Genomic DNA, 21,126 nt, shown 5'->3' with positions numbered 1-21,126 from the left:
TACCCGATTACCTGTGTGTGTGTGTGTGTGTGTGTGTGTGTGTGTGTGTGTGTGTGTATAGTGGGTGTCGGTCTGTGTTCGTTGTCGGCTCGTCTGCGTTCTATGGTGTTCCTGTCTCTGCGTCTCTCTGCCCCGCACCCCTTTTGTATGGTCTCAGGTTTGTCATTTAGTTCTCCCAGTTTAGGTTTCTTCAGTCGTTTTGTCATGCCTCACTGCCTGTTTCTGCCATTGTCACTTTGTAAATAAACATCACTCGTATCATCAGTCACTGCTGCATTTTGGGTCCTCCCTTTCCTCCACACCACACGGCTCATTCCGCCAGCCGTGACAGTTTCTACACAAATAGATGGACATTCATTAAAAGGTACAGGTCAAGGACAAGTTTATTTATACAACACATTTCCAAACAGTCCATGTTGCACAAAGTGCTTCAAAGTGTAAAATGCCACTAAAACAAAACAAAACAAAAAAATAAAACAATGATGTAGAAAAATATAGAAAAAACAAACAAACAAGTAGATGAAATAAGTCAATAAAAACAACTAAAATAACAACCAAGGCTGTCAAAACCAAAATATTTAGGTCAAAGTGTGTTAAAAGGCAGAGCATAAACATGTGTCTTTAGTAATGATTTAAACTGTTAGAGTTTTTGCAGATCTGATCCCATAAAGATTATTCCAAAGTGTGGGACCTGCCACACAGAAGGCTCTGTCACCACGAGACTGAGGTTTGGTCCGTGGAATGAATAGCATTTGTTTTGAACTCTGGAGCATAAATAAACAGGAGCTCAGACGAGTGAGAGGCGGCTCGGCTGGTAAGTGCCTTAAAAACAAAAGTAAGAGTTTAAATTGGATCCTGTGAGAAACAGGGAGCCAGTGTAGAGGCTAAAACTGCAGTTACGTGCTCCAGTTAGCAGCTGCATTTTGGACGAGCTGTAGACGACAGAAGGAGGCCTGGGCCCTATTTCAGGAAGCCGGTTTAGAGCAAAATCTGAGTAAGTATACCCTGAGTTAACGAAAACTCTGGGTTTTCGGTTTCACAAAGCGAGTTCAGATTAATTCTGAGCGAGTTACTATGACAACACACTCCGTGAAGCTAACCTGCCCCCTAGCAGGTTTACTTCAACTAACCCTAACTTTCTCCGCCTCTTTGTCGGAAACCAGACTGTAGGAAGTGTCAGACATGGCGTGTCCCTTCCTTGAAGAGCCAGTAGATGTTGAAGCCCAAATTCTCCACAGAGCTCTCCGCCGGGAGAGAGTGATTAGAGCGCGTTTGGAAATTTTATCATTTCCTGATTTCCTGTGTGAACGTTACCGTTTTTCAGCACAATCTATAATTGATTTGGATAACATCCTCAGGCCTAATATTGCTCATGTGACACATCGCCGACATTCTCTCAGTTCTGTACATATTATTTGTATTGCACTTCGGTTTTTTGCAAACGGGAGCTTTCTGTATAATATTGGTGACGCTGAGCACGTTTCCAAGGCTACCGTCTGTCGGGCAGTCAGGAATGTTACAGTTGCACTGAAACGTCTCCTGTACTCGTTTGTGGTTTTCCCCGGTCATAGACCCACAAGATTTATCAAAGAGGGATTCCACAAAATTGCAGGTATCAGGATGAACAAAACTTAATTCATGATGTGGTGATACTTGAACTACTACTTAAATTTTACATTTATTTTCACGGTTCCCAGGCGTGATTGGCTGTATAGATGGCAATCACATTCCAATCATTGCTCCTTCAGTAAATGAAGGAGACTATGTGAACAGGAAGTCTTTCCACAGCATTAATGTGCAGGTACATAGTTCCCTGTAGCATTTCAAACTAACAAATTATTTCATTATAGTAATGGATGCTAATTTGTGTTCTCTGCACTGTGAAGATCATATGTGATGCTGCCAACATTATCACAAATGTGGAAGCCAACTGCTCAGCCTCTGTGAGTGGTGGTGGTGGAGGACCCCCACCTGTTTATCGGGCCTCCGCTTTTTTTCTGTTGGCTATAACGGGTCACATTTGAGCATACAGAGTAAGCAAATATGTACTTGTAATGTGCTCAGATAATTTCAATAAGTGCTTACAGAAAGAAAATTAATGTAGCCTCTAACTGCAATTGATTTACATCGGACAAACAGACCAAGCACTATGGCTCATAATACAATTACACCTTACCTGTTTGGACTATATTTTTATATTTCATTTTTACTTGCTGCCAGGAACGTTTGGGGCCTGTTGGGTTGCACCTGCGCTCAAAATCACATCACAAAATCAAATGTATGAAATAAAAAATAAAATAAAATATAATAAAATAACGTGTTAAATGGGTGGAAATCCCTAGATCAATGTTTAAATTAACACTCATGCATTGACTCTGTCGGCCATGTTTTGCCATGCATGCTCCCTTTCTTTTGCAGCTGAGGCTGTGTTACTTTTTTTCCGCAAAATTTGCATGTTATCGCCCACCCCCGTGACATCACGCTCCAAAGCCCTATACTGCCATCAGAATTTCGGCCTCAAGCGCTGTAAAATACATTGACCGCGCCTTCTTTCCCTCCGTCTCCATGGTGACTCGCTTAATCTGTGCTCCACTAATCAGGGCTTTATGTATCCTCGTGCGCGCGCTTAACTTGGGGTTAAAGCAACTCCGCGTTGATTGAACTAATTGTTATCAGCCTTTCTGAAACCAAATATTCCGAGTTGGACAGTTCGGGGTTACTCAACCCTGAGTATCGTTTTTCACTCTGAGTTTTCTAAACCGGCTTCCTGAAATAGGGCCCTGGTCCAAACCAAAGAATTGCGGTAGTCCAGTCTGCACGTAATGAAGAGACGAATAACATGTTCAAAGACATTGGCTGGAAGGTGTGGCTTAACCTTGGCCAGCTGTCTTCGATGAATAATGCTGGATTGGACTGCTGCACTCACCTGACTACACAGTTTGAAGGAACCATCGACGTGCACACCAAGGTTTCTAACATTTGTCTTACAGTAGCAGGATAATGGGCCCGGAGCACTGTCACTGTGATTATTAACGAAGTTACCAAAAATGACAACTTCTGTTTTGTTTTCATTTAATTTTAAAACATTTAAAGACATCCAGGCAGCGTAATAATAGCTGAAGTTGGTCTGTCCCTGCTTTTAAAGGCAGATAGATCTGCAAAACAGTGCAATGAAAGGTTGTAGCGTGAGAAAAGCACCTGTGATCTCTGATGAAGGGCTGGGGTTAGCAGAAGCAGCAGGACCGAGTCTTGGAATCAAACTACCAACCAAGATTACAACAAGACTGTGTGAGGTGCGCAGGACTTCAGGTTCAAACTTCAGGCCTAACGCGGCTGTGCCGCACGCAGGTGTGCCTCAGTTTCACAGCAGCCAATCAGGAGCAGGTGGTAAAACAAAGCCCTCCAAAATAAAAGTTTCTAAACACTGGACCGGAGTTCAACTCACGCTCTCACATACTGTTACTATGACAACAGCAGTCCATTACTCATGGCCCCGGCCTCCACATCCTCTGGCTTCCTGACATTCTTCATACACTTCCTCCAGGAAACAGGAAGCATCTGAGTCACCATAACAACAATCAACCCCCAGTGTGTGTGTGTGTGTGTGTGTGTGTGTGCGCGCGCGCTGATCTAAATATCTGAAATAGAGTGGAACTGTTCGTCTCTGCTGACGAGCCGTTTCTGGGCTTGTGATGAGAAGCCGAGTAAAACAACATTGACACAGACTTCCCATGATGCACTTGATTACTGAAGGGGACGACAGATGTGTTGATTGGTTGCACCGACTGAACTAAATGATCCGTTTGTGTCTTTTTAAACAGAAACAAACTAGGTTTAGGGCTGAAATCAGAGCTCCTGTTCACAGGCGTGATTAATCAGATCATCAGTCACATGACCTCCCCCTGGGTCAGGGGTGGGGGCAGTTTCCTGTCTGAACTTTGCTGTTCTTCAGGAAACAGGAAAAGCAGTTTGTAAACACAAAGTGGCTGCTTGCTGTCCTGCAGAAACCCCGGTACATGTGGCCAAAAGTATGTGGACAGCTCACTGTTTCCATCATTGCAGCAGCAATAGGTTGGCCTTCGGGTGTCCACAAACTTATGCCTATAATGATGCACAGGGATGCTTTCCTGTACCAGAAACAGCTAAACATCGTAATTATGATTCACTTTAGACCTTGTGTACTTTGCTGTTAACCTCTCTCCAGAGATCTGGAGTTATCCCAGCAGATGTCCCAATAATTTGGGCCACATCCTGATTAAAAAGAGACAGCAAGTTTCTTGAAGACGTTTCATCTGAGAAGCTTCTTCAGTTCTGAGAGCAACTGGTGGACAGTCCCAGATTTAAGCCCTATGGGAGTTGCTCTTAGAACTGAAAAAGCTTCTCAGATGAAACGTCTTCAAAGACACTTAAAGAAATCTAAAAGAAAGATGCTTTTTTTCAGAGCTCCTTAGATTACGATGACCTGGATGACCGAGAACCTTCACAGACACTAAAATATGTGGACAGCTGTGATACTATAGGATCATAGATGCTGGTGTCCACATACCTTTGGGACGTTTTGGGAAGTGGAAGACTGAAATTTTTGTTTTTGTAAAACATTTTAAAAAAACTTATTGATGAACATGTAAAAGTCCAGCATCATCAGGTAACAAAGTTTAATAAAGTTCTGTTTAATTCAAAGATTACTCAAAAACAGGAAATCAGCAGATTGAAAAACTGATGGTTTGGCTCAAAGTAAACTTAACTTCCATGTCATTCAGCAGTGAAATTACCTTTTTCTTTAAACATTTACAGTGAAGTGAAATGAAGATTAAGTATATTCTGTCCTTAAATAAAGAAGAATATTTAAACAGGTGAATTTAAATGAGCAGTAAAATGAATTTAAAAGTATTTAAACTATTTGTTCTGCTACTAGGCAGAACGAGTGAATTTTATTGGGTCATTTAGATAAAACTGATCAGATGTTAACTCAGTTCTTAATTTATTGATCTTTTCTAAATTAACCAATAATGAATTCAAGAACATCTACCTGTGAACAGTTTGTGACAGAGGTCAGGGGTTATTTTGAGCCTAAGTCCACAGACAGGTAAAAGCCTTCAAAATGTCCAATAATTGAAAAACAATCAACAATTTTGTAACTAAACACAGCCAATCACAGCTCTGTTCCCTCGTATCACTGGCTTCTCATTGGTCAATTAGGCTGTTTAGGCCAATGAGAAGGAATCTTTCCTGTTTTTGCTTTTCATCTCCATCTTCTCCGCCTTCTTTATGGCCCGTTTCTTTGACCGCCTGTTCAGGCAGCATTTCACCGTCACCGCGATGACCACCAGCAGAAAGACCAGCACCCCCGTGGCTATCAGCACAGGGAGCAGGATGGTCGACCACAACACAGAGTCTTCCTCTTTCTGTGTGGCATTGGCACACTCTATTTTGATGGCAGTGATGTTTGCCAGGGCTCCGTTCTCCAATCGCCACACGGTGGGTTCTCCTGAGCAGACCAGGTCAAAGCTAATGGAGGACCAGCACTGCACCTGGATCTTCATGTTACCCGAGAGCATTTTGAGTGAGCGAGCCTCAGGGATAGAGGGGCGCTGGCATGAACGCAGCTCTGCGGAATGAGAGTCATTAATAAATCCAGGTTCACGCTTTGGTTTTGATGGTTTTATAGGTGTGTCCTCAGGTGGAGGTGGTTCTGATCCTAGCTTGATGGTGGTGTCCCCATCCTTCACTTTGCAGATAAAAGCGTTTTTGTCCTTATGGCAGTTTAAAGGAATCAGACCCCAGGTCACATTCGACCCATCAAACTGTCCCTTCAGCGCCGCACACCGGTCTGTGGTACAGGTATGTTCTGGGTCCTCCGCCCATTGGCTCACCTCTGACTCCTCGCTGTTGTTCTCTAACCACTTGAATCCCCTCAGTGGCTTGGACCTGTCTATACACTCTGAGCTGGTGATTCTCAGCCCGACCCAGAAGGTGAACTCGTTTTGAAACGGCTCTGATTTGAAGATGAGCTTGAGGATTTCATCCACTTCCTGTTGGGTGGCAATAGTGGTGAGGACACTGCTGCCGGGACACTTCTTAGCGGCATTGTTGAAGCTGAGTTTGTTGTGGTTCAGGGTGTATTGTGAAGACTGGGCAGAGGAAATATTTCTTAGCAGGAAGACAAAGATGCAAAGATGCAAAGTCCAACAGCTGCAGAGCTGAAACGCCATATCCTCTAGCTCCACCCCTCTGGTGATGGTGTCACTATGTCCAGAGATCAGAAAATCAGTTTGTTATTTTTAAATTAACATAGTCATAGACAGGATTTGACCTACTCTAAAGCTAACCTAAGCTGAACTTAACCCAATCTAGACTCTGTCTAAACCTGACCTAAACTCAGTCTGATCCCAGCTTTCACTCGGGCTGAACCTCTAACTGCCGTGCGAATTGATCATTAACAGTGGCTCATTTGCAGCTTTGCTCCTGGTGTGCAGAGATTCTTCCGAATGTTACAGCAGACGACGACTGAAGCAGCTTTTCGTTGACACACATTAAATCAGCGCTTCACAGTTTTTCGGTGAACACTGCCCCCCCCCCACTGGTGAATATCTGAGTTACATTTGACCGAAGGGGTAATTACAAAAAGTACCTTTAGAGCAGTTTGTCCTGAGAGACGCTGAAAGACCTGAATCTGCAGAAAAACTCTTTTTACAGCTGATCCTGGCAGAGTAACTTTTGTCGTCTTTGTTAAATGTCCTGAGCAGATTTTTAAACAAATAGAAGTTCTCAGCTTCAGCATTGGATTTTCTTCTGTTTTTATTCTATTCAAATCAATAATCAATAATCACGTCTGTTTATTTTACACTTTCTAACTTGTCCTCCTCACCAGTCCAGTCGGTTTCTCCTCCTTCCTCCTCCCTCCTGCTCCTCTTCTCTCTGTTCTTTCCTCCTTTTTCTCGCTCTTTCCAGTTTCTCCTCTTCTTGTTTGTCACTCCCGCTTTCTGTCCTCCTTTATCTCTGGTTCTCCTTCAGTCACACTGCCAGCCTCACCCTCGACCACACAGTGCCTCCCCCTCCTCCTCCTCCTCCAGGACAGGATGTGTGTTGTGTCTTGATACGGCGAGCTGGTTTCCTCCAGAGAAATTCTGCAGCCCAACTTCAGGTTTCAGATCAGAGCACAGATAAGGAACACAAGTGCTATGGACGTCATCGCAGCTCTTTTACTCAAAAGAAACTAAGACCATGGAAAGCAGAACGTACCGAGATCAATGCACAGCAGCGTGAGCGGTGGGAGGAAAAGTCAACACAAATAAAATGTTCATTTTTTTAAAATGGACTCTGGTTCAAAGCCATTAAAGGCAGATCATGTTTAGAGTCATTCTCTGTCTTCAATGTAGGAACATGTGAACATTCAGTGGAGGATAGAGAAAAAAGGTCCAGCTTTAAAATTTAAAACATGCGTTTATCTACCAACCTGAATTACTTTTATTTTGAAAATCCCACAAACACGAATCTTCAGCTTGTACAGACGCGCTCCTGCGACACATGCACACGTGTTATGATGCTGATGCTTAGCGATGCTGAGCTCCATTTGGTCTTAGACAAATAAGTAAATTCAGATTATGCAGTCAGGTGCAGACTGTGTCTATGAATCCTCTTCAGAGAGCTCTGCCACTCGTAGTGCTGTAATAAGCTTATTTTATATCATTAATCAAGTCAAGTTGGCTTTATTGTCACTTCAACCATATACAGTTAGTACACAGTGAAGCGAAACAACGTTCCTCCAGGACCAAGGTGCTACATGCAACATAAATTTACAACATAAATTAACAGAAAACACTAAACTAGCTAACTAAGAGGCCTAGTTAGCTGGCTAGCAGAGACAAGACAGACTGACCTAACATAAATTACAACATAAATTAACAAAAACTAACTATCTAGGGAAGCCTTTTTTATTTTCTTTTTTATTTATTTATTTTTTGTTAACAGACAGCAGACAACAAAGTGCACGTGCAAATGTGCAAACAAGAGCAGCAAAGTGACAGAATGATAGAAAAACACAACGTAACATAATAATAAGGTTTTGTGATGATGAGTTGAGGTAGTGGAGGAACAGTAAACATTCCTTAGTGTAGCAGCAGAAATTAGGAAGTAAAGAAGTTAGTGCAAAAAGTCCAGTAATAATATTGTGCAACAGAACATTTACAGGTTGGTGTGTGCGATAGATTGGTGGTGTAGGTCAGTGTGTTTGCGCTTGTGTTGATTAGTCAGTCCAGTCTCAATGTTTTGGGGTAGTTGAGTTAAGGTGTGTGTGTGTGTGTGTGTGTGTTTATCAGTCCAGTCCCTTTTTGCTGAGGAGACGGATGGCTTGTGGAAAAAAGCTGTTGCACAGTCTGGATGTGTGTGCCCGAATGCTTCGGTACCTTTTTCCAGATGGCAGGAGTGTGAAGAGTGTGTGAGAGGGGTGTGTCCGATCAGCCACAATGCTGGTGGGTTTGCGAATGCAGCGTGTGGTATAGATGTCCTCAATTGAGGGGAGAGAGACCCCGATGACCTTCTCTGCTGTTCCCACTATCCGCTGTAGGGTTTTGCGGTCCGATATGGCACAGTTCCCAAATCAGACAGTGATGCAGTCGCTCAGGATGCTCTCGATAGTTCCTCTATAGTTTAATAGTTTAATAGTTTAATTATTTATATAGCACATTTAATTACAACAGGAGCGTTGACCAAAGTGCTGTACAAGAATACAACATACATAATAAAACAACTCTATAGAAGGTGGTCAGGATCGGTGGTGGAAGCTGGGCCTTTCTCAGTCTTCTCAGAAAGAAGAGACGCTGTTGGGCTTTCTTGTGCAGGGAGGAAGCCCAACAGCGTCTCTAATGTGACCTCCGTCTCCTCCTCACAGCCAGGTTCATGAGGAGCAGCCCGTGGAGAAAAGGAGGCCAGATGTTTGGAGATGCTTCTCACAAGAAAGCTGCAACTGTAACTTCAGCAGGTCAGCGCTCAGAAACCACACAGGATGAAGCTCCACCAAAAACAAAAATTACTGATGTTTTTGGTGGAGCCTCCATGAGTGACCTGCTGGATGTGAAGGTGAAGACACCTGAGTCCAGTTTACTCAAAGAAGCTGCACGTTTAAATACAGAGGAAATGACTCCTGCGCACCTGTTCGATGGTCCAGCGTCGGATCACCAGACTGAGTCTGAAGCAGATTCGCCTCTTTAGTGTATCATCGACGTGCCGGCCTGAGAACCTGCGCGCACACACACACTGGACTGATGCCATCTAGTGGACAACAACAGTGTTGTTAAAGTGCTCTAAAATAAAATACTGCTCCAATGGAAACAGAAATGAAGAAACGGTGAGGTCATGTGACTGATGTGATTGGGTGGAAAGTGCAGCTGTGCAATGCAAGCTTTGATGACTGCGCATTAATCATTCGATTTTCTGTGTATGTCTAAAATATCTAATAATCCCATTAAAAATGATCGATCTGGATGGATTGCACAGTCACACCTGGGGGGCTGATGCATGCTCAGGTACACGCTTCATCAGCGTTAACAGCACAGGAAAGTGGTCATGGCTGCTTCCCCGCAGGTTTTACATGTACTGTTTCACACGGCCACCAGAGGGCTCCCTCAGCCTTCAAACAGGTGTTAGCACACGGAGGCTGACGGGGGGGCTTGGGACCTGGGTTGGGCCACCTCGACCTCAAACAGTCACAGCATGGATAAAGTCACTGAGCTGCAACATCAGCGTGACCAACAAAATCTCGCTCTGGCTCCTCAACTTCGGCCCTGACACAGACCTGAACACCAGATCAGACGTCCCTGCATTTATTTCTGCTAACACCGGCGTCACCTGCAAAGAATCACCTGAGCCTGATCGCGGTGAAGTCGTTCACCTGTGCTGGGTCGTCTGCAGGACTCTTTGGTGGATTGTGGGTAATGCAGCCTGATGAGGTTAAACTCAGAGAAAGTTTCCTCGTGCACGGATGTTTTCATAGCTGGGTTACAGGTGGAAACTCCACCAGGTGTGCAGGTCCAGGAGTCCCAACCCAAATCCACCTGAAATTTCAAACTAAACAGCAGGAACAGGAAGCAGCTGCTGAACAGGAAAAGAAGACAGCAGCGCTGCCGTCAAACATCTGTACATGACTTTTTTTCCATGCATAAATGAATAAATACACAATGCAGTCAGTTATTACCAGCACAGAGTCATTGTCGTGGTAACGCCCTTTTCCCCACCAACGCACCTGGAGTCAGTTCCATGCTTATGTCACTTCCTGTGACTCCCTGTGTGTCCAGGATGACCGCCTGTGCACATCTGCACCCTTACACGTGTGAAGTTCCTTTGTGCCTTTATTCTCCTGCGTGTGATTCTTCGTGCACTGGCCTGATCTTGTGGTCTGCAGAGGGCGCCGCACAGACCAGCTGCTATCATAGGTCAAAGGTAACGTGAACAGAAACCTGATGATACCTGCAGCGTGTCAGACTCCAGCTTCTGATTGGCTGTTTTGATTCTGCTCAATCAGAGGAGCGCCAGGAAGATAATTCCACAACACTAAATCTGCTGACAGGAGAGAGAACACCTGTGTGAGAGAGAGTTCAGGTGAGCGTGGAGGTCAGAGGTCACATGGTGTTCATGTGAGCACAACACTGTCTGTTTGACCTGCAGATGAACTCACTTGACATCCTCGGCCATGACTCACAGCCGAGAGATATTTCCCCCACACAGAGAGAAGGAGTTCACAGGAAACCACGGCAACAACAGGGCTTTAATAACAGCCTGTGACACACACACACACAAACACAGTGACACACACACACACACACACACAGTAACACAAACACACACACATACACAGTAATAAACATACACACACACACACACACACACACACAGTAACACACAGTAACACACACACACACACACACACACACGGTAACACACACACAGACACACACACAGACACACACACACCCATGGTAACACACACAAACACACACACACGGTAGCACACACACACAGACACAGTAACACACACACACACACACACAGTAATAAACACACACACACACAGCAACACAAACACACACACAGTAACACAAACACACACACACAGTAACACAAACACACACACACGCACGGTAACACACACACACGCACGGTAACACACACACACACACAAACACACAGTAACACACACACGGTAACACACACACAAACACATGGTAACACACAGACACACACACACAGACACACACACACACACACAGTAACACAAACACACACACACACACACAGTAACACAAACACACAGTAACACAAACACACACACACAGTAACACAAACACACACAGTAACACACACACACACACAGTAACACAAACACACACAGTAACACACACACACACAGTAACACAAACACACACAGTAATAAACACAAACACACACAGTAACACACACACACACACAGTAACACAAACACACACAGTAATACACACACACACACACACACACACACACAGTAACACAAACACACACAGTAATACACACACACACACACACAGTAACACAAACACATACACACAGTAACACACACACAGTAATAAACATACACACACACAAACAGTAACACAAACACAGCAACACACACACACACACACAGCAACACACACACACTCAGCAACACACACACACACACACACACAGACACACACACACGCACACAGTAACAAACACACACGCACACAGTAACACAAACACACACACAGTAACACAAACACACGCGCACACACAATAACACACACACACACACACACAGTAACACAAACACACACGCACACACAGTAACACACACACACACACACACACACACACACACACTCACACAGTAACACTCACACAGTAACACAAACACACACGCACACACAGTAACACACACACACACACACTCACACAGTAAGACATACACAGTAATAAACACACACACACATACACACAGTAACACACAGACTTACTGTTAATGTGTGTGGTCTACAGCAGCCTTCTGATTGGTGGATGTTTGGTGTTAGCCTGATATGAAGATGAAGCTGGAGACCCTCGTCCTCCTCAGTGGGTCCCACAAAGCGGTGAGGTCCGGGTCTTTGGCTCCGCCGCTCCTGGAGCCGCTGTGTCTGTGCGTAGGCGTGCAGGTGACAGGTGAGTCAGTGAGGAGCTTTTAGTGAGATTTACAGCCTCATGAGTCACAACGAAGCCTCCTCGGCGCCGGCCTCCACGCTGTCATCGGCGCCATGTGAAACACAAGGCAGGAGTGAATAAAAAACTGGAAACAGGAGCGAAAGGTGCAGCGTGACATCAGAGGCTGAAAATTCTCTGCATGAAATATTCATACCTCATGTCACACAGGTGTGTTCACAGTTCACACAGCCACGCCGGCAGGTAGGAGGAGGAGCAGGTACTGCGTGAGTCACATGACCCAGTCTGCTACTGCATGAACTTGCTCTGACCCTGAGGGACGCACACACGAAGATGATCTGGTCTCTAAATGCAGGTAAAAGGAGACCCGCTCTCACCTGTCCTGATTATCACACCTGAAGTCAGGTTTACCTGCAGACTGTGACCCCTGACCCCTGCAGTGGGGTAACATCTGGGTGCAGTTTCTATCAGAAGTTAAAGGCGTGCTTTCACCTCTGGAACGTTTCATCTGTGCTTAGTGGCTCTGAAAGCATCACAAAATCTGGCTCTTCCATACAAACAGGTGCTGCACAGGTCTGAGGGTCTTACCTGGACTTCCATCCTCACCTTAGCTGCACCTCAGTGAGGAGGTGTCCTCCCGGGCCTCCCCCTCTGTGTCTCTGCTCAGTGTTTGGTGTAAGTGTCCTTAAATCCAGCAGCTCGTCCTCTTAATCCAGTCCGATAATCTGCCGCTGCGCTCGCTCATTAAAGCTCCATACCGGACCGTCAGCTGGAGCAGAGGCTGATCTGGGACCAGCCAGTATAATAATAATAATAATAATAATAATAATAATAATAATAATAATCACCCTGAATATGTTTCTTTGTGGCTGTCGGGTCTCTTTTGTATGGAGGAGGAGTCCTTTTTAGGGCTTTGCTGTGGGTCTGCCTCTGTGCGTGTGCAGGTCTCATTCACTGACCTGAGTGCAGTCAGACCATCAGCGCTGAAACATCTGGAGCTTCATGAAGCCACAAACCAGCTGTTTAACGCTGATGTGTTTCCTGCATTTCAAACACGTTAAAGATGATTTGTGCTTATTAAACTTTAAACAGCAAGCCTGCCTTCAAGAAACCCAATCAGCTCCCATGGTTTTTCACATTAAAAGCTCGTGCTTATTTTTTAGGGTTTGACTATAATTGAAACTCTTATTGTGAAGGACGATGCCTCTTTTATTTAAACACAATGTGAACTCTTTAACGAGGTGTTCAATGTGAGACTAAAAACTGTTTTTAAAGGGACGTTTGTACAGAAGTGTGAAAGCTTGAGACGGCATTACGTAAAACTCGAACTGTGTTTTGAGGATAATGAGAAATAATGAATCTTTCACCTTAATCCGCGTGTGCAGGATTATTTCATGACGTTTTGAAATAATCCTGCACACGTGATTTAATATCAGTCTTCAGCAGAAATGGAGCGAAAAATCCTTTTTAGACGGACCTTTGTATGCGCGGCGGCGGCACGTGCACTTTTATGTTTGTCTATTGAAATATTTTTAAAATGTTAAAAAAATATAAGATTTAGTTTTTATTATATGGGGAGTTTAAATAAAAACAAAAATCAAACATTTTCAAAAGTTTATAAAGAAACGGGCCCGGCTCCGGTTCGGTGAAGTCGCAGGTGGAGGCTGAGTGGAGGAATGACTGGAGGAGGAGGGGGGGGGAGCAGCGGAGGGCCGGACCTGCACGGGGAGGAGGAGGAGGCTCACATCAGTCCGCAGGTCACCATCACCTCCTCCTCCTCCTCACTAACTCTCGGCTCGGCACGGCACGCTTCCACCTGGAGCAGCGCGCAGACACTCAGACGGGAACAGGACCGGGAGGCCAGGAGACCCGGAGCGGGACCTGCAGGATCCGCGATCCGGCCGCGGGCTCCCGACATGCTGGGCACGGTGAAGATGGAAGGCCACGAAGCTCCGGACTGGAGCGGATACTACAACGAGGAGGTCGGTCACCGCCGCGCCCACGGCGTTAGACCCGGGCCAAGAGCCGGGATAAGAGCCCGGCCGGATTAAAGCGTTTAACGGGAAAACTGCGCGAAAGTTCTCCGGTTAAAGTTCGGGTTCCGGTTTGGTTTTAAAACTGTGTTTTTTTATTTATCTTTTATTTATCAGAAAATCCAAAGCACGTAAAAATGAACTTTATCAGAGAGAAAGCGAGAGATTTAAAAAAATCTGTTTAATCAGCTTTAAATCTTTCTTCAAACACGAGCAGCAAAATCAGAGCGTTTGGTTCCGGATAATATATCTTATATTAACTCTATAATATTTAATATTAAATAAATACACTTAATATAACAGAAAAAAATCTGCGGCGATTTTATTCAAATTAAAATAACAAAGATTTAAAAAAAAGTTTCAGAGTTTCAGAGAAAATCAGAACAAAGAAGCTGAGACTCTAAAATCGGGTCTTTTTCAAACTGACTCTGGCGCAGACACGAATCCGCTCCTTCGCTGCGGGTATTGATCACTGATTATCGGAAATAATAATAATAATAATAATAAGAAGAAGAAGAAGAAGAAGAGCCGCTATTACCGGATAAACCCGAGTTAATTTTCCAAGGATTGTAACAGAAACTATTTGTTAATCTCTCTGATGTGAAAACTTTTATTTAATCATTGATTCATTTCATACGTTTCATTTTTAATTATCTCAGTTCTGTTTCACCGCAGAAAGTCACAATTATATTAAAGAAATATAAACAATAATAATCACAGACAGCAGTAACGTTTTTTATGTTTCAGTGAAATCTAAACAAACTGCGTTTATTTCACCTTCACGACGTGAAAGTTTAAATAAACTCTGATTTATTTTAACTTTATTTAATCGTTACTCCGTCAAGAAAAACAATCAAAATAAACCAGAACAAAAAAAAAACATGAATATTTTAAATTAGATTCTGAATGAGGATGAAAATCTTCCGATAATAAACTGATAATCAATCATTTTATTTAATGGGAAAAACGAAGCTGTGGTTTTATTTTTTATTTTTATTTATTTATTTTAAACCCGTTTAATAAAAAAAATCTGAAAATGAAAATCAAACTGAAGTTGGAACAAAGAGTAGGAGGCCGCTGCTGACCGAGCCTCAGTGAGAAACAATAAAGTTTAATAATCTCAAAATAAACTGCAAATTAAAATTTTTTAATTTAATTTAATTTGTTCTGTTCAGCTAATTAAAACTTTTAAAATGTGAATGTGGAGGAGAAACTCGGACCCTACATACAAGTAAAGTATTATCATTGTTATCAATAATAGGACGCTTTAAGAATGAAAATCAGATCCTGTCACTTCAAACTGTTCATCAAATACACAGAAAACGTTATTTAAATGTTTTTTAAACCAGGTTCCCAGGCATGTATCATTAATGGACTGCTCTTTATTTCTTACCGAGCGCTCACACACATACACTTCAGGATTGGAGGAGCTGGGCATCGCGCCGCTGACTTTTCCTTTGATCGGCGACCCGGTCTTCCTCCTCCTCCGGTCCTGGGCTAAGATCTCTGGACCAGGCTTAACCATCCTCTGCAGACCTGACTGTCCACATGATTCTGGAATAAAATCTGAGGAGACTTAATCAAGTTTCACATTTTTACAGGCAAACAACCAGCAGGGGGCACTGCAAAAGGACAGTCCAACAGAACAAACTGGGTCTTAGACCTGGTTCTGGTTTCAAACTTTTCTGTACTTAGTCCGATTGGTCAGCGTCTTGGTCCTGGTTCTGACTGGTTCTGGTCTCTCTCTGCAGGTGTACTCCCCAATGGCCAGCGCTGGGATGGGTTCTGGTCTGGGGATGGGCTCCATGTCCGGCTACATGTCGAGCACTGGGACCACGTCAGGTTCCTTCAACATGTCCTATAGCAGCACTGGTCTCAGCCCTGCCCCCGTAGGAGCAATGGCGAGCTCTGCTCCGGCGGCCATGACGGGGCTGGGTGGGGGAGTGGCATCGATGGGTGGGGCCTTGAGCCCATCCGGGATGGGTTCGGTGTCGGCCCAGCAGGCCTCGATGGGCCTAAACCCATACGGCCCCATGAGCCCCAGCATGAGTCCCGGCATGGCGTATGGCGGAGGCGGACTAAACCGAGCCCGGGACAACAAAGCGTTCAGACGGAGTTACCCACACGCCAAGCCGCCATACTCCTACATCTCCCTCATCACCATGGCGATCCAGCAGGCGCCCAGTAAGATGCTGACGCTAAGCGAAATCTACCAGTGGATCATGGACCTGTTCCCATACTACCGACAGAACCAGCAGCGTTGGCAGAACTCCATCCGCCACTCGCTGTCCTTCAACGACTGCTTCGTGAAGGTGTCGCGCTCGCCGGACAAACCGGGGAAGGGCTCGTACTGGACCCTGCACCCGGACTCCGGGAACATGTTTGAGAACGGCTGCTACCTACGTCGCCAGAAGAGGTTCAAGTGCGAGAAGAAGATGTCGACCAAGTCAGACGGCAGGAAAGAGCAGGTGGGCAGCAGCGGAGGCGGGGCTGCGTCTCCCGCAGGGGATGCTCTCAAAACTCCGGGACTCCTAGACTCCTCGCTGCCCTCCTCCAGCCAGGCTGCTTCGCCCCCCGGGCTGGACCTGCGGGGAGGCGTGGGCGGGCCATCCGACCTGAAGGTGTCCAGTGCCCAGCTCCTTTCCTCGCTGTCACTGCCCCCCCACTCCATGGCTCACGAGTCGCAGCTCCATATCAAAGGAGACCCGCACTACTCCTTCAACCACCCGTTCTCCATCAACAACCTGATGTCGTCCTCGGAGCAGCAGCACAAGCTGGACCTGAAGGCCTACGAGGCCCTGCAGTATTCCTCCTACAACACCGGGGTGGGGTCCGGCCTCGGGGGGAGGACCATGGAGCCGCTGGAGGCTTCCTACTACCAAGGGGTCTACCCCAGACCACTCCTCAACACCTCATAGTAGCTGCTGCACCTCCTGCTGGACTCTTTGCATGCAGCTGTCATAGACATCCTGTTGGACTGAGACGGACTTCTGAACTCCTGCACTGTGACCGAACCGGGACGCCAACAGACATGATGAGACTGACCCCAGGTCTGTGAGCTGCTTTTACACACGAGTCACAAATGATCTGAGGTACAAAAACAACAACCGGGTCAGACTTGAACCAGAGTCCAGATTGTGATCCACCTGAAGAACCCTGGAAGGTAAACCGCAGGGTTCTGCTAGGAGGTGGAGCCTGGGAGTCCTGGTTCTGAGTCTGATCCTGCTTTGGTTGGGGACACAGAGAAACCCAGTACTGCAAAACCAGTGTCATCGGACCCGTTCAATACTCAGTTCCCACCGGTGTAACCAGACTCCCTTCAGCAATGTCAGTCTGCATGTAGGCAAAGCCATACCAAACTTCATTCAAGTTTTAAGTAATTTAATGTTAGTTTTCATGTAGGCAAATCCGAGACAAGCTCTGTATGTAAGCATGAATATCCGCAGTTAGTGTGGGTACTGCGGCTAGTTTAACATTAGTCTGCATGTAGCATGAGTTGTGACCAAACTCCATTCAAATATCAGTGAATTTAACACACAGACGTGTGGTTTGAATCAGTGGCTGTTGCAGATAAAGCTGCATTAGCTAACTTATAAAACACCAAACAGTTCTGTAAGTTTAAAGTGTGAAGACCTTTAGGTTTCTCTGATCCAGGTCAGAGACTCGGTTCTTTAAGGACTCGGTCAGAACTCTCTGCTGTCTCTGAGATCCTGTCCAGCAGCACACATTAACATTGACCTTTCACCCTCAAGTGTGACCGAGCATGGCTCTTTCGGCTCAGGCATCTGTGAAACTGTTGGTGTCCCTCAGAGGGCCACGAGCCGCAGGTTGAGCCACAGTGGTTTGGAGTCCTGCTTAGAGCAAGGTCAAAGGTCACACTGCAGATATTTACAAACACATTGATGATCAGGACTCGTCTTTCTGATCAGGATTTATTTCTCCCACGACCTTGTCTCCTCCTCTGCTGACCTCTGGCAGGGTCGCGCGGCCTAGCCTGAGAACCTGCCGCTCAGATGAAAGGCTTTTCATTTAAAGGATCATTTCACCCCAAAAACAGTCCCGCTCTGCCATTCTCACCACACGTTCCTCGCCGCCGTTTGGGCTGGAGGAAGCACTCAGTCAGGAAAAGTGTTCAGAATATTGAAGTTAAAGTACTCTGACGTAGCTGTTACTAACAGAGAAAATTAAAATATTTGTAGTCATTAAAAGTTTATAAAGATAAATAAATGTCCTGATACAGCAGCTTCTGTTTTAAAAGAAGCATTCATCTTAACAGGGTCACGGAGCAGGAACAGCACGAGGACATGTCTGATTTTCAAATCGAATGCAAACAAGTTCATTTGACTTCCTGTGAAGCTGAAACTTCGAGATCGCAGAACCAGATTGAGGGTCACACAACATTGACACAACACTCAGCATTCACACAAAACCCACATGACGTTCACTCAGCATTCACACACAGGTGAGGCTGAAGCTGCTTTCAGGGTTTCAGTACTTTTACTCAAGTAACTTCATTCTGAGTACTTTTACTTGACAAACTTCAGACGTTTATATGCTGCTGCAGTTTGTCACTGGAACTTTTTTTTAATTGATCTAACAATTTATAGACGCGCAGCTGAGACGATCGATCAGTGATTTGATGATTTATGTTTTTCACTGAAAAATATTTGCTGCTTTTCTTTTTACGTTTGAGGAACTATTTTAAAAACCAAACAACAGCAGCACTTTAAAACAAGCTCGACAGAAACAAGAAACAAACCCAATGATATATATCAATAATTAGAGAGTATTTTTACTCTGATTACTGTTAGTATTCAGTGTAACTCAAACCGGTTATGATTTTCAGTTATAAAATCAAACGAGTTCGAGCTGAATGAAAAAAATCGAGACAAAAAAGAATCGTTAATGACAGTAAACTTCTTCTCACAGGGTTAAAGCACCTGAGTCACGTGACTGGCAGAAAAGCACCTGATCCATTTTATCCAATCACAAACTAACCACATAAACCTGAATTACATCATAACTCATCATTATTGTTATTTAAAGGTGTGTTTGGGGTGGAATAACCTTTATTAAATTTGAATTCATTGCCAGTTCATCGTCTGTCACTTAGTTTCAAACTGGAGTTAAACTTTCAAAATTAGTTCATTGCAAGAAGCTTCAAAATAGGAGCGTGGAGTGTTGGAGCACTTCCTGCTTCTGAGCATGCTCTGTAGCTCTTTCTTGGCCTGACCTGTGTTTTAGCGCTCCCCCCGACGTGACCGGAGACACGAGGCCGCAGGAAGTCTGCCAACGGTGCCCTCCATGCCAGACTGTGAGGAGAGCAGTTGTAACATCACAGCCTGGGATGAAGGGCGTGGCGTTCTGTCGCTGAGGTGTGCCGGTCACTTCCTGCTCGCGAGTTTAACCACTTGACGGCACCTGCAGCAGAGCATGACTTCACATGACCTCTGACACATAAACAGAGACTCAATAATCAACAACGGATCGAGCGTTGGGTTCATCCTCCCATCAGTCGATCGATGATCTGATCGGTGACTCTGTGTGTAGAAGCAACATCACTTCCTGTCTGTGTATTTAACCCATCACAATTATTAATTATTGATTATTACCATGTGCATGAATGAAGTGGGAGGTCTTCTTCTTCTCCTTCTGTCGCGTCCTCGTCGTGAGTTTGTCCTTCGTTGGTTTTGATGCATGTTTTAACTTATTCTGTCATTTTCAAATAAAAACATGGAACGCTGCAGGCTGAGCGGGTTATTGATTGTTGATCGATTCAGACGTATTTCATTTATCGACCATTTACGTTACTGATTACAAAACAAACAGACCGATGTTGGAATCAGCTGATAACCGATCAATAAATGTCTCTGCTGCCCTGTGAAAACCACGTATCTCGCTCAGAGAACTAATTTATTTATCAGGAGAACAAAATTACTGATCACATGACTAATCAATCACATGCAGCAGTCAGCTGATAACAGCAGAATAATCAGAACTGATCGATCAAGTATCAGTAAATTCATTTATCTTCGATAAGCTGAGGACAAAAGAACATTTTCAATAAAAACATTGAGAAGAACGATCTGATTTTTACTGGTTTTAATTTTGTCTCTTTGATTTCATTTAATCGAGAAAATTGTTTCCAATAATCGTCAATTTCAGCAAAAACAAAGAGCACGAGTGACTCGAAAACTCGTCCGTCACTCGCTGTGATCCTTCAAGACTCACTGAAAAAGTACAATCAAATAAATAGATACATAAAATAAACGATTAAAATAAAATGTGTATTTGTTTTATTTTATTTTTTTGTTAGTTCTGGTGGACAGAAAGCTCGTATCTCCAGGCTTCTCTGTGACCGCGTTTTTGTTTGTTTGTTTGTTTTTAGTGTAAACACCGGAAACAGCTGATTTATTATTTTTTCCGTTTTTATATTTCGTCTCTTTTATTTTGTCCTGTTTTTGTTTCATTTACAGTTTTAATGTTTTTTATTGTTTATTTGTTTGTTGATTTTATCTTCACGTCTTTCTGTCGCCGTGTTTGTGTTTCTTTAATTATTTTTATTTAATTCTCCTTTATTTATTTTTTAATTTTGGTTTTATTCCCGGTTTATTTTCACCGCTTTGTTTTAGTTTCTTTATGTGTTATTATTGTTGTGTCCCCGGTGTTTCGGCTCCGCTCGGCTCGTGTCTCGGGGCTCAGGCCGGCCTCGGTCCGCCTCCCGCGGTCTCGCGGTGCGGATTTCGCGGCTGTTTGCGGGCCGTGAACCTGAACACGAGCCGACAGATTTCACTTTGATCTCAAGCTTTTTCCCCTTTTTGCCGCAAAATGTCTCCAGTGATCCCGGAATTACCCGCCAATTATCCGCAGACATGAACCCGCAGCGGAGACGCGCACAGAGCCCGGA

General features: G+C 44.5%; 2 protein-coding genes across 3 annotated transcripts; one reads left to right on the top strand and one right to left on the bottom strand.

Moving 5' to 3' along the window:
- Nucleotides 1–4,640: 4,640 nt before the first annotated feature.
- On the bottom strand, nucleotides 4,641–7,057 carry clec14a (C-type lectin domain containing 14A). 2 transcript variants are annotated; one of them, XM_085258031.1, is made up of 3 exons: nucleotides 6,869–7,057; nucleotides 6,632–6,738; nucleotides 4,641–6,246 (listed from the first exon to the last, which is right to left on the bottom strand). In XM_085258031.1, the coding sequence occupies exon 3, from the start codon at nucleotides 6,210–6,212 to the stop codon at nucleotides 5,205–5,207; it is 1,008 nt and encodes a 335-aa protein (XP_085114157.1). In that variant the 5' UTR covers nucleotides 6,213–6,246; nucleotides 6,632–6,738; nucleotides 6,869–7,057; the 3' UTR covers nucleotides 4,641–5,204. The 2 variants fall into 2 exon arrangements, with proteins under 2 accessions (XP_085114157.1, XP_085114156.1); XM_085258030.1 differs by lacking the exon at nucleotides 6,632–6,738 and having other exon boundaries at nucleotides 6,869–7,056.
- A 6,932-nt stretch (nucleotides 7,058–13,989) lies between these two features.
- foxa1 (forkhead box A1) lies at nucleotides 13,990–20,410 on the top strand. The gene is made up of 2 exons (XM_085257805.1): nucleotides 13,990–14,168; nucleotides 15,971–20,410. Exons 1-2 carry the CDS (start codon nucleotides 14,103–14,105, stop codon nucleotides 17,135–17,137), a joined length of 1,233 nt encoding a protein of 410 aa, XP_085113931.1. The 5' UTR covers nucleotides 13,990–14,102; the 3' UTR covers nucleotides 17,138–20,410.
- Nucleotides 20,411–21,126: the final 716 nt, after the last annotated feature.

The sequence above is a fragment of the Mchenga conophoros genome, linkage group LG19 (genome assembly GCF_057382185.1).
Source record: "Mchenga conophoros isolate Kocher_MC1m ecotype Shallow Benthic linkage group LG19, M_conophoros_male_GT1.1, whole genome shotgun sequence".
Lineage (NCBI taxonomy): Eukaryota > Metazoa > Chordata > Actinopteri > Cichliformes > Cichlidae > Mchenga > Mchenga conophoros.
Note: the sequence above shows the minus strand (reverse complement) of the source record. Positions and strands in the feature narration are given on the sequence as shown.

Excerpts from the sequence above, each read along its gene's own strand:
- clec14a (XM_085258031.1), bottom strand. The coding sequence starts at position 6,212 with ATGGCGTTTCAGCTCTGCAGCTGTTGGACTTTGCATCTTTGCATCTTT.
- foxa1 (XM_085257805.1), top strand. The coding sequence starts at position 14,103 with ATGCTGGGCACGGTGAAGATGGAAGGCCACGAAGCTCCGGACTGGAGC. Across the intron at positions 14,169-15,970 it reads GCGGATACTACAACGAGGAG|GTGTACTCCCCAATGGCCAG; the intron begins GTCGGTCACCGC and ends CTCTCTCTGCAG.